This window comes from Acomys minous (assembly GCF_964271855.1).
Source record: "Acomys minous genome assembly, chromosome: 17".
NCBI lineage: Eukaryota > Metazoa > Chordata > Mammalia > Rodentia > Muridae > Acomys > Acomys minous.
The window spans coordinates 21,255,709-21,272,863 of NC_140500.1; the positions used below are offsets into that span (position 1 = coordinate 21,255,709).

General features: G+C 47.1%; 1 protein-coding gene across 1 annotated transcript; it reads left to right on the forward strand.

Moving 5' to 3' along the window:
* The first annotated feature begins 8,205 nt into the window (after positions 1-8,205).
* LOC311588768 (tubulin alpha-3 chain) lies at positions 8,206-16,424 on the forward strand. Its single transcript, XM_084766708.1, has 5 exons — positions 8,206-8,361; positions 13,030-13,252; positions 13,474-13,622; positions 14,329-15,009; positions 16,034-16,424. The coding sequence occupies exons 1-5, from the start codon at positions 8,359-8,361 to the stop codon at positions 16,328-16,330; spliced, it is 1,353 nt and encodes a 450-aa protein (XP_084622834.1). The 5' UTR covers positions 8,206-8,358; the 3' UTR covers positions 16,331-16,424.
* Positions 16,425-17,155: the final 731 nt, after the last annotated feature.

Sequence of the window (17,155 nt, forward strand, 5' to 3'; positions counted from 1 at the left end):
TAATATTCGTGTGTGTCTTTCTGGGTCTGGGTTACCTCACTCAGAATGATTGTTTCTAGTTCTATCCATTTACCGGCAAATCACATGATGTCTGTGTTTTCAATAGCTGAGTAGTATTCCATCGTGTAAATGGACCACAGTTTCTTTATCCATTCTTCGGTTGAGGAAAGTCTAGGTTGTTTCTAGTTTCTGGCTATTATGAGTAAAGCTGCTATGAACATAGCTGAGCAAGTATCCTTGTGGTGTGGTAGAGCATCTTGTGGGTATATGCCTAGAAGTGGGTATGGGTATAGCTAGGTCTTGAGGTAGAGCTGTTCCCACAGACTTTTTATTACTAATAAACAACCAGGTGTTGGGAAGAACGGCAACATTACCATTAAACTACTTCTTGCTGTGCGGGGACGTCAAAGTCCACGGGGCAAACTTGATCATCACCATCAGGGTGTAATTGGAGATCTTAGACCTCTGGTCCCACAGGGGCTGATAATCCTGTAATAGCAACTGATTAAAGGTCTGCTTAGGAAGGTTTTGAATTTGTTGTTGAAGAAAAGTAAACAAGAAGTTTGGGGTGTTTTGCTTTGTTTGGTTTTGTTGTTGCTTTTCGAGACAGGGTTTCTCTGTGTAGCCTTGGCTACCCTGGACTCGATTTGTAGAGCAGGCTGGCCTCAAACTCACAGCGATCCACTTGCCTCTGCCTCCCCAAGTAATGGGATTACAGGTGTGTGCCACTGTGCCTGGTTTAGACAAGAAGTTTTTAAGACAGGGTGCAATTAGTAAGATTAGGAAAAGAAGAGAAAAGGGGGTTAAGAAAGGCAGTATCCAATTCCAGGACTGTCAATGATCCTCTGGCCAAAGGCGTTGAGCTTTTGTTTGTTTGGTTGGTTGGTTGTTGGTTTTGGTTTTTTGAGACAGGGTTTCTCTGTATAACCACTCTGACTATCCTGGAACTCACTCTGTAGACCAAGATGGCCTCGAACTCACAGAGGTCCACTTGCACCTCTGTTCTCAAGTGATAGGATTAGAGGCGTGCGCCACCACTGCCTCTTTTTTTTTTTTTTAAAGACTTATTTATTGCTGGGCATGGTGGTGCATGTCTGTAATCCCAGCACGTGGGAGGCAGAGGCTGGTGGATCACTGTGAGTTCAAGGCCAGCCTGGTCTACAAAGTGAGTCCAGGACAACCAAGCTACACAGAGAAGCCCTGTCTCAAAAAAAAAAAAAAAAAAAGAGGACTTATTTATTTATCATGTACACAGTGTTCTGCCTGCATGTATGCTTGTCCACCAGAAAAGGCCACCAGATCTCAATTTAGATGGTTGTGAGCCACCATGTGGTTGCTGGACCTTTGGAAGAGCAACCAGTGCTCTTAACCTCTGAGCCATCGCTCCAGCCCCACTGAGCTACTTCTTACATTTTTGGAGATCTGTCTGGAGTTGTCAGATCTTATCATTTACTATATCCAACTGGTTGACATAAAAGTAACATTCCTCCCTGAGAAAGAGACAAAGACCACCTCTCTTCTGCTGTTAGTCAGTCTAGACCTTACCAATTTTGTAGTACCATGGCAGCCAGTGAGTCAATTTGGCCCTGGAGGGCGAGGATGGTCTGAGTCACCCATTGGCAGTCCTGGATGAACCGAGGGAGGAAAACAGATAGTGGATAGTTAGGGAAATGGTTAGTCCCACTGTTCCAGGGGCAGCACTAGCAGTAAGACCCAGGACTGTGAGAAGGGTTAGGGCCCCAACCATTCTTTTGTCATGCCATGCTTCTATAAACGCTGTGACAGGAACCATTCCTCTCTGGGTATCACTCCTAATTTTGGGGAAAGGAACACTAGGGAGAAGTCCCGAATTACCCAGAAAGTAGGCAGTGGTAAACTTGAGGGCAATAGAGCATGGAGGCATTGTGAATGCTCAGACCTAGGAGCAGGGTGGCACTGCTCAGGGCTAAGGTATTATTACAGTCTGAGGGATCCATTGTGTCCATAAAGTGTGTCCCAGGAGTTAAAACAGTCTGTGATACCAAAGAGAGGGGTGTGGGGGAGTTAAGGTGGCAGTGATAGTTGGCTCAGGACAGTTAATGGGTTATCGAGGTGGGAGTCTTACAGTGCAATGGGTGAGGCCACAAAGAGTGGTAATGAGTATGACCCAGAAGGGACACACAGTCAGCATTCTCCAGGGTGACCAGGCAGGGTGTCATTTAGCCATTGACACGCAGAGGTTAAGGTGTGGAAAAAGAGATGGAGTGGCCATGTGGACAGAGAGCTGGGATCAGCGTCATCCAAGAAGAGAAGTGTTAGAGAGCTAAGAACCTTTGATAGATGTCTGATCACATTTTAAATCTTTTTCTGTAACTCAACCAGTGGTTCTCAGTCTTCCTAATGCTGTGACTCTTCAAAACACTTCCTTGGACTTGGTGAGATGGCTCAGTGGTTAAGAGCACTGTCTGCTCTTCCAGAGCAATCACGTGGTGGCTCACAACCATCTATAACGAGATCCAATGCCCTCTTCTGGCCTGCAGGTGTACGTGCAGATGGAGCACCCATATACAGAAAAATAAATAAGTCTTTAAAGAAAAGATCAAAAATAAACATTTCCTCATGTTGTGGTGACCCCCAACCATAAATTATTTTCATTGCTACCTCATAACTGCAATTCTGTTACTGTTATGAATCATAATGTGAATATCCAATATGTGACCCCTAAAGGGGTTGCAGCCCACAGGTTGAGAACCACTGACTTAAATGTTGGGAAAATGGGATGTATACTCTTTGTGTTTGGATGATGCTCACCAGGCTCCTGTTGACCAGGACACAATATGGTGGGCCAGTGACACCCTCCTCCCATCTTGTGCTCCATGGGTCTTGAATGTAGAGGTGGAAGGATCCTTCCTGTATATAAAGATGAGCAGGTGAATTAAGACAGTCCGGATTTAGCCAGGCATGGTGGCGCATGCCTTTAATCCCAGCACTTGGGAGGCAGAGGCAGGTGGATCTCTGTGAGTTCAAGGCCAGCCTGGTCTACAAAGCAAGTCCAGGACAGCCAAGGGTAATACAGAGAGACCCTGTCTCGAAAAACAAAAACAAAAAACAAACAAACAAACAAAAAAAGACAGTCCGGATTTGTCTCGTGCTATTTGCAGAACTAATAGGGGCAACCTCTGTAAAGTTTCTGACCACTTCTTGCAGTAATCTCCCTTTTAGTCACAGAGAAAACAGGCATGGCGGTAAACCTCGGTGAAGGAGAGATGGGTATGAGAGTTAGGTATAGGGAACAAATCAGCCTTTGACAGCCTGCTATAGAATATTTCCCAACCCTTTTAGGACAGGCTGTTGGGTAGAGGCAAGGGGGCTGTAACCATCTGCATGTGCTACCACAGTCAGGGGTAGACAGGAGAGAATGGAGGAGGAGAGGGCAATTTAGATACAGGAGATTTTCTGATTGTTTGTTTGCACAGCGGTAGAAGTTGTCAACACTGAGAAATGAGTATGTCTGTAGCCAGTGTTTGCTATTTTGTGGGTTCTTCTTCTACCCTTCTCTGCCCTTTTTCTTCCATCCTTTCAACCCCTTAACACTAGATAAGAATAAAATACAAACAGACAAAAAAATGATAGAGAGGAGAAGAAAGAGAACCCTGAAAAAGTTGGGAAGGGGCAACGGTATCATTGGACTATTTCTTGCTGATTAGGGGCATCAAGTTCCTTGGGGGCAAGTCTAATCTTCCCCCTCAGGCTATCTGGTTTATTCTTGTTGTTTCTTCTTTGCGCACAACTACTCAACAAACTGCAACCGGCAACAACCTACCACTCCTCTCAGGGCCCTAGCATGTATATGCCCTCTGAAAACTCCCCAGAATTCCAAATGTCACACAGTCACAGAAACTATCTGCAGCTGGGAAAATCACAGCTGTGCTAGAGCACGAGGCAAATCACAGTCAGCTGCTGCAAAACAGTCCCATATCCCCACACCTGGGATTAAAACAAAAGCATAGTCTTATAATATTTCTGTGGGTTTGTTTGTTTGTTTTGGGGTTTGTTCGTTTGTTTGTTTGTTTGTTTGGGGGGGTTGTTTGCTTTGTGGTTTTGGTTTGGTTTTTGATTTTTGCATTTAGGGTTTCTCTGTGTTTTCTGTAGAAACTGAAATTCCGGAATCCTCACTACGCATGCCAGTCTTGGCCACTGAGCTGTACTGAGGCCAAGCTGTTTGTAGTACCACAGCGAAGTGAGACTTTAATAAAATCTGAGTCTGCGAAGGAAGAGAGGAAGGGCTGCAAAGTGAGCTCCACGACCAGTTTCCGCAGGTTCCCAGTGGGAGCTGAGAGGAAAGAAAGACGCCCAGGAGGGCACAGATTACCTCTGAGACTTCCAGGGTGGCGCAAGAAGACAAGAGGGAAAAGGTGACAGAGGCTCCAAAGGGCTTTAAGAAAGCTAAGGGACTTAGCAGGCAACTCCAGGGCTGGCCTCGAACTCACAGCAATCCGCCTGCCTCAGCCTCCCAAGTGCTGGGATTAAAGGCGTGTGCCACTACACCAGGCATTTGGATTTTTTTTCTTTTTAAAATTTATTTATTTTGTGTGTGTGTGTGTGTGTGTGTGTGTGTGTGTGTGTGTATGAGAGAGAGAGAGAGAGAGAGAGAGAGAGAGAGAGAGAGAGAGAGAGAGAGAGAGAGAGGATGGATGTGCACATGTGCCCAACAAGGCCAGAATAGGACATCAGATCCCCTGCAGCTGGAGTTACAGGCAGTTCCATGTCACCCCCATGTAAATGCTGAACCTGACTCCAGTCCTCTGGAAAAGTCACAACCACTCAGCCATCTCTCCAGTCTCTCCCCTCATTTTCTTTCTTTCTTTTTTTTTTTTTTTTTAAGACAGAGTCTGTCTGTGAAATCCAGATTGGCCTTGGACTCATGAACACTGCCTTGGCATCTAGACAGCTGGGATTAAAGGTATGTGCCACCATGCCCAGCTTAGCAGTAGTAAGACTTTGATGAGCAGCCAGTAGAAACAGTCTAGCTGACGCTGGTGGAAACCACTCAGTAGGTCAAGGCAAGGGGATTACAAGTTCAAGGCCAACCTGGAGGATTTAGTAAGACCTTCTCAAAATAAATAAAAAGTAAACAGAAGGCTGGGCCATAGCTGAGTGGTAGAGTATTTGTCTAGTGTGTACAAGGCCCTGGGGTATCATCACTAGAACTGTTTAGTTTTGTTTTGTTGTTTTTGTTTTTATAATCTCCATGAAGTTTTTGGTGCACAGTAGGCATTCAAGAAATATAAATCACCGATTTCTATCTTGGGTGCTTTTGTTATGGTTGCTAGTTTTATTTTTTATTTGTTTTGGTTTTGTTTTGTTTTGTTGGGTTTTTGTTTGTTTGTTTGTTCTTTTTTGAGGCAGGATTACAGGGTTTTAATGTGTCCCTGGCTGGCCTAGAACTTACTGTGTAGACCAGGCAGGCCTCAAATCACAGAGATCTGCCGGCTTCTACCTTCCAAGTGCTGGGGTTAAAGGCGTGCACCGCCACGCCTGATTTAGGTACTTTTAAAAAGCCGTCTAGCAAACAAAGCGCTCGGTATTTACTCTGAGTAAATAGTAAGAAGCTTGATTATGAAAGAGGAGAGAAATAAGAAAACAGTGGACAGAGGCTATGGAATGGAAGCAAAGTGATGTTTTCTTGTTTGGTTCCTGTTGTTTATTGTTGACTTTGACAGAGACTCCTTGCCTATAGCCTTGGGTCTAGATTTTCTTTTCTTAAAATACTGTGTCAGGAGTGGTAGACAGCCTGGTCTATAGAGTAAGTTCCAGGACAGCCAGGACTACATTGAGAAGCCCTGTCTTGAAAAAACAAGGGGGGAAGGGAAAAAGGAAGAACAGAAAGACTGTAGGAGTTTTTGTTTGTTTGTTTGTTTGTTTGTTTGAGACAGGGTTTCTCTGTGTATCCTTGGCTGTCCTGGACTCGCTTTGTAGGTCAGGCTGGCTTCACAGAGATCCGCCTGCATCTGTCTCCCCGAGTGCTGGGATTATAGGCCTGTGCCACTGTGCCTGGATTTTTGTTGTGTTTATTTTCAATAGAAGCTTTAGACTCTTGGAAAATACGTTCAGAAAGTCCAGTGATCTCTCACGCCCTTTCCCCTCCATCTTGCACATAGCTTCCCCATTTATGAACATGGTCCACTGACATGAAACCTTTGTTCTAGCTGATACTTGACACCACTTAGCAGAGGTTACACTAGGGCTGTTAGGTTGCACAGCTCTAGAGTCTTGAGATATGTATAGCATCATGAGCCATAATTGTAATATCACAGGAGTAATTTCACTGCCCCAAAGCTTCTTCCAGCTACCTATTTATCTTCCCTTCCTCCAGGTTCTTGGGAATACCTAATTTTTTTAAAGTATTTTTTTTTTAAGTTTTACTTATGTGAGTTAATGTGGTCAGTATACACATATTAATGCAGGAACTCTTAAAAGGCCAAAATAGGCCTTGGATCGATTGGAGCAGGAGTTAACAGGCAGTTGAAAGGCAGCCATGGTAGGATGCTAGCTGCTAGGAACAAAACTGGGGCCTTCTGAGCAGGTCGGGGCTCCTGATGTTTTTAACGCCTGTGTACTTTTGCTTTTTCTTGACTGTCTCAGGTTGGAATCATTTTAGCATGTAGCCTTTCAGACTGGCTTCTTTCACTTAGCAGTGTCCATTATGGTTCCTTCCTGAGTTCTCACTGCTTGCCAGCTCATTTCTTTTCTGTGAATCATATTCCACCTGGACAGCTCACAGCTCACCTACTGGAAAAATGCCTTGGCTGCTGCCAAGTTCTCAGAATTATGGATAAATCTGATAAAACTTGTGCAAGCAGTGCAGTTGCAGAGCAGAGGTAAGGCGAAGGGAACTGGAAGCTCCTTCCAGAGGCTGCAGCTGTTCACAGTCCAGCAAGCCCTGGGTGGGCGTTCCCTTCACCTCACACCCGTGTTAGCTCTTGGTGGTGTCAGCACTCTGGACTTTGGCCTTTCTGATGCATGTGCCGTGCCATCTCCCTGGTTCAGTTGGTATCTCCCTGATGACTTCTGGTGTGCAGAGTCTGTTCCTTTCAGGTTTTATGTTAAGGTCATTGGTCCACTTTTCAGTCAGATTGTCTTCTTGCTGTTGTTCAAAGAGGTTTTTTTTTTGTTTTTTGTTTTTTGTTTTGCCTTTTTTATCTCCTGTCCTGTAGCAAGATAGGACTTTTGCAGAGATTTTTCTCCTGCCTGTGGTTCACCCTTTTACTTTCTACTCCGAATGACTTAATTTCACAATCAGAAAAATAAACCTTTCTTTAAAACACAGCCTTGGGGGTGAGGGGTGTGGCTGGGTTTGGTAGCGTGCTTGCCAAGCCTGTCTGAGGCCATGGGTTTGTTCCCTGGCTTGACCTGTGTATCTGCGATCCCAGTTAAAGGAGGTGGAGACGGGAGGATCGCGAGTTCAGATCCATCCTTGGTTACAGATGAATTTAAAACCAGGGTGAGATACATAAGACTGTATCAAAAATTAAAAAACAAAAAACCAGAAAACAAAACCCAGCATGATACAGCCTACTATTCAATTACCTGCAGTTAGATATCCGGAGGAAGGAAAGGTATATTGACTAACTTGTGTTTCCCCAAATTTGCAGATCGAGGGTCTGACCGCACCGCACATGGCGCACATCTATAGCCTCAGCTCTGAGGGAGGCTGAGACAGCTTCAATTTATGCCAGCCTGGGTTGCACAGACTTGGAGGCCAGCCAGAGCCATGCAGCCAAACCCTTTCCACACCCTCTCCCACAGAAAATAACGTCGGAATAGACAGCTGTTTACACAGACTTCCAAAAGGGCGCTGGGTCGCAACGCAGGACTCGACAGGTGCCCAGAAACTCAAGTCTCTGAAGAAGCGGGATCTACAGCTTTTCTGCACCAGGTGAGGTAAGGCGGTGTGAGGTGAGGTGAAGTGAGAGCAGGAAAAGCAAGGACTGAGGGATGCACGTGTGCGCACCTGCAAGGGAGCCCCTCCCCTGCGCATGCGCACACCAGCAAGCCCCCCAACACCCCGCCTGTGCTGACCTAAGCCGGACATCGGGGATGCGCGGACCCCCAGTCTCCAACTGCTCTTCAGTGCTCGTCCCCCTCCAGCCACTCCAGAGCATTCCCGCCAAAGCCACATCCAATCAGAAAGTGCCAGCACAGCCACATCCAATCCTAAGTGAGATGTGGGGCCTAAGCCCGCCCCTGGGGCGCTCTGGGCCAATGAGCCCCCGCGCATGCGGCCTGGGCTGTTGAGCGCGCAGGCGAGAGGCGGTTGAGGACAGTGGTGAGGAACGGCTGAGGAGGCGGCAGCGGAGCTGGTGTGCGGAGTTCAGCATGGTGAGAGCCGCCCCAGGCCGCGCTGGCCGGGCTCAGGGCGTCTGAGGGTGGGTGGTTCCCACGGGAGGGAGACCGCCATCTCCTCGGAGCCTGGGGCTTCCTCCCAGCCCGGGCTCCTGCGAGGGTGAGCGGAGGCAAAGCAGCCCAGGAGTGCGCGCTTTCCTCCTGACTCCGCACACGCGAGTGCGAGCGACATGCGCCTGTGTTAGGTCCTGTGAGGAGCCAGGCTGGTGGGGTGCAGCTCCTGCGTGCAGTCCCTGCAGGGTGGAGAGGGCACGAGAAGCCGGGCGTGGTGGCGCTCACCCTTAATCCCAGCACTTGAGAGGCAGAGGCAGGCGGATCGCTGTGAGTTCGAGGCCAGCCTGGACTACAAAGAGAGTCCAGGACAGCCAAGGCTACACAGAGAAACCCTGTCTCGAAAAAGAAAAGGGCTCGAGAGTTTGAGACCAGCCCCAGCCTGTTAGGATCCAGACTCAGGAAAATGCAACAAAAGATGGTGGCAGATAGGATTTTGGAAAGAAGCTTTTGTTTGTTTCCCCATACCAGTGCCCTCGACGAAGAGAACAAGCAGTTTCATTGGTTTCAGAAGATTTCTAGAAGCTCCCAAGCTTTCTGGTCAAATATTCACCGTGGGAAAGTAAAAGTTACATAATCCAAAGAGCCTTTGCTTGGAATTTTAAGACAGTCTCATAGCCCGTGTTGGGCTGGAGCCCGGTATCCCCGCCCTCGCTTGCTTCTGCTCAGTGTTAGGATCACAGGCAACAACTCTGCCCAGCTTCCCCAAAGATCTTCTATGTGTCTTGTGGCTACTAGTGTTTTGCATGTTGTGTAGTTTATAAGTGGTATAAATTTGTTCATGTTAGAAAGTGAATCTGAGCTGTGTTCTGTGGCATGCCTTCCCAAGCACAAGATGGGCTGGGGCAGGAAAATTGGATTTCTGAGTAAATTTGAGGCTAGCATAGGCTACAAGAAAAATAAAATAAGAGAAAGAAAATAAATTTCAAAAAAAGAGAGAAGAAACTTGAGACCCTATTTTAAATGTTTTTCTTTGTTTGAAATTGTTATCCATGTGTGTCTGTGAAAAGTATGTGTCCCTGTTTCCCAGAGAGGCCAGAAGAGGACATTGAAGACCCAGGAACTGCACTCAGGCAGTTAGGAGCCTGGGAACCACACTACTCCTGTCAAGAGAGTGTTCTCCTAACCAGCTCTCCAACCCAGCAGAAAACTTTTTTTTTTTTAAGTTTATTTTATGTATATAAGTGCTCTGCCTGCATGTACACCTGCAAGCCAGAAGAGGGCACCAGATCTCAGTATAGATGGTTGTGAGCCACCATGAGTTCAGGGCCTCTGGAAGAGCAGACAGTGCTCTTAACTGCTGAGCCATCTCTCCAGCAGAAAACTTATTAAGGATTTGTATTCACTGAAAAGGAATACGTAGTTAGAAATGACATAAAATCTAGGTCTAAACAGCTAGAATTTATCTATGTTTCTGTGACAGGGTCTCATCATCTGTGCTAACCTCAAACTCATCTTTTTGCCTCACCCTCCTAGTTGCCTGGTTAGTGTAATGAACCACCCTGGCTGGCCTGGTGATTATTTTTTCATTAAAAAATTTTTTTTCTCATTGAGAAAGCACATTAATCCCATCATTCTGGAATTTGGCAACATGTGCTAATGTGCTTTCCTGTTGCTGTGATAAAACACTGACCAGAGCAACATCAGGGAGGATTTAATTGGCTACAGGTTATAGTTTGTGATCGGGACACCTAGGCAGGAACTGAAGGAGCAATGGATGAATGAATATTCTTTACTGACTTGCTCCACCACCCCCTAAGTAGCCCATGATGAGTCAGGCCTTCCCACATGAACCATTAGTCAGGAAAATGCTCCACAGACATTTTCACGTCCCCTTTTCCCAGGTGCCTCTAGTTTGTGGCAAGTTGAGCAGAGCTAAATAACCAGCACAATGTTTTTGGATATACCTTTTCAAATAATCATTTGAAAACTTGAATTACCTGCAAACTAAGTAGAATCTTGCTATTTGTTTTTTTAAAAATCTGTCTTTTTCATTGAAGAATCTTTGTAATTTTTCTTTTCGGGGGGTGGGGCGTCCTGTTTATTTTTGGGACATTTTAGAAGAAGCCTTGTTGAGCCTTTAAGAAATGAGATAAGGAACTCTATTTGCTTTATATTTTTATGACATCAGTTTGAATGAATGTGCACGTAGCTTCCAGTGGAGATGAGATCAGAGGACAACTTACAGGAGATGTTTTCTTCTTCCACTAAGTAGGTCCCAGAGATGAAAACAGGTCGTCAAGTTTGGCAGTAACTGCTTTTAACCACTGAGCCATCTCACAAGACCTATATTTGCTTTTATTAAGAAACTGGTGTCCCGGCATAGTGGCATATGCCTTTGACCCCACCACCCCAGAGGCAGAAGCTTTATCTTTGTGAGTTTGAGTCAGCCAGACTTATATGGTGTCACCCTGTCTCCAAACAAAAGAAAGAAAAGGAAAATTGACAGGAAATTAGAGAGCAGGGGGTTGGGCCTTTGCAGCCCTCCGTGCATCACAAAACAGCCACCTGAAAAGCTCAGAGAGGACTCTGAGGCCTGTCCGAGGGGTAGAAACACTCTTAGTAAATGCCCCTTCCTGTCCTCTAGACAGCAGTTGACACCTACTGTTTGCGGCGGTCGATGAAACAGTTGCTGTTCCACTCTTCAGTTGCCCACAAGCAGGAGTCACTTACTGTTCATGCTACTAAGTGAGCTTCTGCTCCTGAGAGGTAGCGCGCTGGACGGTGCATGCCACGTTTCATAGCCGAAGCATGCATGAGTACAAACAGCAAGAACATGCATGCAGTTTGCATGACATTGCAACGGTGTTCTCTGTGAAATTATGCTCAAGGACCCATGGTTTACAAAAACATAAAGTTTATATCCACACTGATAGCTAGCCATGTTCCTTAGGGAGGACACACTTTCTATAGCTTATATATTGTGACATACTCCTGAAATTTTTCACTTAACCTCCAGGTGTTTGTTTAAAATTGAACAAGTGGTTGCTGAGTGTAATTAGGTCCTTGCATGGAATATATATTCTATTTATAATTGATCAATTGGGTAGAATCATAAAATGTGCAACTTATATAAGTGTAGGGCTAAAGAAGCTAAAAGCTGGATATGGTGGCCCATGCCTATAATCCCTGCACTCTGTATACTGAAACAGAAAGATTGCATTCTCCAGGCCAGCCTGGAATATGTAACCAGTCCCTTAAGTTAAAACAAAACAAAACAAAACAGAATTTCCTTAAAATTTTTTCTTACGCCTTTTCAAAAAAATTTATTATTATGTATACAGTGCTATGTCTGTATTTGTGCCTGCAGGCCAGAGAAAGGCACCAGATCTCAATTTAGATGGTTGTGAGACATTATGTGGTTGCTGGGAATTGAACTCAGGACCTCAGGAAGAGCAACCAGTGCTTTTAACCTCTGAGCCATCTCTCCAGCCTGTCCTTAAATTTTTAAATAAATATAAAACTCAGGATAATGCAGCAGGTCAATACTTAACAATGTCTGTGAGGGTTCCATTCCGAGGCCTGAAAGGAAGAGCAGTTGCTCCAAGTGAGATGGTATCTTAGTGAAGATTATTAACTGACTGGAAACAGATGTGTGCATGAGCTTGAGCCAGCTTACTGTACTCACAGTGGCATAGAGATTGATTAAAAAGGGCTGATCTAAGCGGGGCTTGGCGGTGCACACCTTTAATCCCAGCACTCAGGAGGCAGAGGCAGGTGGATCGCTGTGAGTTCCAGGCCAACCTGGTCTACAAACAAGTCCAGGACAGCCAAGGCTACACAGAGAAACCCTGTCTCGAAAAGGGAAAAAAAAAAAAAGGCTGATCTAGATGGGCAGATAGAAGACCCTGTGACTCTCCAGGCTTTGCCTGGGTGACCTGGGAACTATAATGGCAGTCCTCGCTGGAGAATATCCTATCCTTCTGTCAGGCTAAGGTAAACCCTGACAGATTTTTCTGAGAATTGCTGTGACTATCCCTGATGAACTATTGTTAGCATTGCATGGTTTCCAAGTCTTAAACTAACCATGTTTTTAAAGAGTGGCAAATGTTTATGCTCTGGGCTAACTGCTGTTTAATAGTTTGGCCAGCCTTGGGTGGCAGCTTACATCCAGGATCCCAGCACGGGAGAGGCTGAGGCAAGAGAATTGCCACTGGTTGAGGTCAGCCAGGGTGAGTGAAACTATATATCCAAGTAGGGCAAATTTAGAGGAAACAAATCTCCCTCCCCAACCCCCACCAGCCCCCTGCCTGCCACTGGGCGCATGCGTGCGCGCTCCCGCTCACTCTCACCCTCTCCCCCTCTCCCCCTCTCTACCCCCCTCTCTCTCCTCTCTATGTGTGTGTGTTTGTGTTGTGTGTTTTGAGATAGGGTTGAACATGCACTCTACCTAATCTTTGCTTCTGAGTACTGGAATCATGGGCTTGCACATCCATACCAATGGGCAGTTTAATAGAGAGTAAAGGAACACCTGAGCCATTGTTGTAAATAAAAGCCTGAAGAGAGATACTGAGGTACTATACATAATTATCTGTCAGTCAGCCATACAGGTTCACGTGAGCCAGAGAGTCAAGTGTCTGTTCTGTTTTCCAGCGTGAGTGTATCTCTATCCACGTGGGGCAGGCAGGCGTCCAGATTGGCAATGCCTGCTGGGAGTTGTACTGCCTTGAACATGGCATTCAGCCTGACGGTCAGATGCCAAGTGACAAAACGATTGGCGGCGGGGACGACTCCTTCAACACATTCTTCAGTGAGACTGGAGCTGGCAAGCACGTGCCCAGAGCAGTGTTTGTGGACCTGGAGCCCACTGTGGTCGGTAGGTGCCTGGGCCCTGGGTGGAGGCTTTCCTGGCAGAGTGGCAGAAGCCCACTGAAACCTCTGCAGAAGAGCCAGGCTGTGCACTGTGTGCTGGGGCCTAGTTAGTAAGAACCGGAGAGTGTCATGTGTGGTGTTTGTGTCCCCAAAGGCCAGGAGACCCTGGAGACAGACATGCACAGTGGAACTGAAAGACTCACAGAGCACATGGTCTCTCTCTAGATGAAGTGCGCACAGGAACCTACAGGCAGCTCTTCCACCCAGAGCAGCTGATCACTGGGAAGGAAGATGCGGCCAACAACTATGCGCGAGGCCACTATACCATTGGCAAGGAGATTGTCGACCTGGTCCTGGACCGCATCCGGAAACTGGTGAGAGGATCGCAGAGGAGGCTCCGTGTGGCGCTTGTCCTGGCCCAGAGAGTCAGCGTTAATGGTGGTGGGGTCACTGTCTTGTTGGGTTACCGTTGCTGTGGTGAAGCACCATGAGCAGAGCATCATGGGGAGGAAAGGGTTTAACTAGCTTCCACTTCCACAGCTCTGCTCATCATTGAAGGAGGTCAGGGCAGGACCCTGGAGGCAGGAGCTGATGCAGAGGCCATGGAGGGGCGCTGCTTACTGGCTTGTTCCCTTTAGCTTGCTCAGCCTGCTTCCTTACAGGGCCCTGGACCACCACCCCAGGGATGGCACAATGGCCTGTGCCCTCCCCCACCAATCACTAAATTAGAAAATGCCTTACAGACTTCCTACAACCTGATCATTTGAGGCTTTTTTTTTTTTTAATGAAGGATCCGTCCTCTCAGATGACTGTAGCTTGTGTCAGGTTGGCATAAAACTCAAGCACAGTCATTTTGGGAAATCTGTGAGAGTGAGGAATACATCATGAGTTTACCAAAACATCTTACACACATCCTGTGCTGAGACACATCCACGGTGTTCCTTGTATTCCAAGTGCCCCTGTGTGTTGTAGACAGTCTGAACTGGATCAGTTTGCAGAAACAGAAGTCACAAATGCAGGGCGTGGAGGGCATGGTGTGGCTCTGCGGTCACTGGCTTACACGCTCTGGCTTTCCCACAGGCAGATCTGTGCACGGGACTGCAGGGCTTCCTCATCTTCCACAGCTTTGGAGGCGGCACAGGATCTGGGTTCGCGTCTCTGCTCATGGAGCGGCTTTCAGTGGACTACGGCAAGAAGTCCAAGCTGGAGTTTGCCATCTACCCCGCCCCCCAGGTGTCCACAGCGGTCGTGGAGCCCTACAACTCCATCCTGACCACACACACGACGCTGGAACATTCTGACTGTGCTTTCATGGTGGACAATGAAGCCATCTATGACATCTGCCGGCGCAACCTGGATATTGAGCGTCCCACGTACACCAACCTCAATCGTCTGATTGGGCAGATCGTGTCATCCATCACAGCCTCCCTGAGGTTTGATGGGGCCCTGAATGTGGACCTGACAGAATTCCAGACCAACCTGGTGCCATACCCTCGCATCCACTTCCCGCTGGCTACCTACGCCCCGGTCATCTCCGCTGAGAAGGCGTACCATGAGCAGCTGTCAGTGGCAGAGATCACCAACGCTTGCTTCGAGCCAGCCAACCAGATGGTCAAGTGTGACCCTCGCCATGGCAAATACATGGCCTGCTGCATGCTGTACAGGGGCGACGTGGTCCCGAAGGATGTCAATGCGGCTATTGCCACCATCAAGACCAAGCGCACCATCCAGTTTGTGGATTGGTGCCCAACGGGATTTAAGGTAGGATGGGTGCTATGACATTCTAACTAAGCAAGCGACAGTCTGTGGGAAGAAGTCCCCTTTCCATGTCAGGCTCCAAAGAAAGCATGGGTAGTGAGTAGTTAAGGTGCTAAGTAATGTGACACTTGTGAATAATCCTGGGAACCCTTTTTCTTAGAACTGTCAACTACCAACCCTTCTTTCTTGTCTTGGTTTATTCTCATTGTTGTTTTGGGGTGCGGGGGTGGTTCGATGGTTGGATTTTTCAAAACAGGGTTTCTTTGTATAGCTCTTACTGTCCTGGAAATCACTGTGTAGACCAGGATAGCCTCAAACTCACAGACATCCCCCGTCTCTGCCTCCCTAGAGTGAGGATTAAAGGTATGTAGCACCGCATCCAGGCCCCAAGCCTTATTTCTTACACCATCAGAGCCTCATGGGTGTTTTCTACACATGAAAATTTCCGTCAGTTTTTTTCCTATAAGATTTATTAACTTGTTATTATGTATAGGGTGCTCTGCCTGCATATACACCTACACATCAGAAGAGCACATCAGATCACATTGTAGATGGTTATGATCCACCATGTGGTGGCTGCGAATTAGCTAAGGACCTCTGGAAGAGCAGCCAGTGCTCTTAAGAGCTGGACCATCTTTCCAGCCCCCCCAGCTTTCTTTTCACTAAGCAAACAGTATGCCTTGGGTAGGCTTCTCCTTTTTCACCTTTGTTGTACTGTAGGTGTAGATGATTCAGTGTGTTGTTTCCAGGTTGGCCATTGGTGGTTTAAGTAAGAACTTTAAAATCTTTTATTTAAGCCAGGTGTGGTGGCACATGCCTTTAATGCCAGCACTTGGGAGGCAGAGGTAGGCACATCTCTCTTGAGTTTGAAGAAAGCCTGGTCTACAAGAATCAAAATCTTTTATTCATTCCCTAGAAGATGGTATGAGTATTTGTAGTTTGATCAGTGTCCACTGTGGCCAACTTGGAGTGAACTATCTTTTCCAAGGTCCCTATAAACTTGACTGCCTTTCTCCTTCTCTGGCAGGTGGGCATCAACTACCAGCCCCCCACCGTGGTCCCTGGGGGAGACCTGGCCAAGGTGCAGCGGGCCGTGTGCATGCTCAGCAACACCACTGCCATCGCAGAGGCCTGGGCCCGCCTGGACCACAAGTTTGACCTCATGTACGCCAAGCGGGCCTTTGTGCACTGGTACGTGGGAGAAGGCATGGAGGAAGGGGAGTTCTCAGAGGCCCGCGAGGACCTGGCAGCTCTGGAGAAGGATTATGAAGAGGTGGGCGTGGATTCCGTGGAAGCAGAGGCTGAAGAAGGGGAGGAATACTGAGTGTGTGGCTCTGCCTGGCAGCCATCTGCTTATGTCTTCCCCACCACTGACACTAAAGCATGTATTTACTTATTAAAATGTCTGTATTGAGGTAGTTCCTGCCTTGTGTGCTGAGCTTTCTAACACAACTCCTTTCTAGATACCTGCCTTTTCCAAGTAAATTTCTCTGAAGAGAACATACCAGATTTTCCCCCTTAAATGATAAATGTGTCTGTATTTTCAGTTGTAAGTTCTAACAAAGGACATTAGGATAAACGGCTTTATTTGAAATTACTGCTTGACTGTCACAGAAATGACTTTCTGCCTTTTCTTTGGCTGCTCTGGAGGGGTCCCCCTGGGCTTCTTGTATGTGTCTTGGGGTTGTGGAAGCTCCAAGTCTGACACCTCCTTCCACTGACATCATTGTCTGTCTTCCCCTGCTGTCTGAGTGCTGTTGGAGGGAACCCAGAAGCACCGGCCGTCACTCTGCCCCTCACTGTGCTCCAGTCATCCTCTAGAAGCCCCTGTTCCTGGAATGGCATTAGGTGGTGAGCACTGCTCTTAGCAGAGTCTTTTATGCAAGAGTCAAGAGTTCCCTACGTGATGACCCCTTGTCAGTCAAGTGCTGCTGAGGTCCATATCTCAGAAGGTTCTGGTAGCACACCACATAGACCCACACGCAGTTGCTCCATGCTAGTCAACCAGTAGCTATGTTCAGATATACAAATGAGCCATGTATATAAAAGGATGAATCTCCCAGAAAAACTGGTGCCTTCTTCAGGTGAAAATGAAGCTTCTGTAAGGGTTCCAAGTAGTCCTCAGTACAGCTGATGACAGCATCTCCAG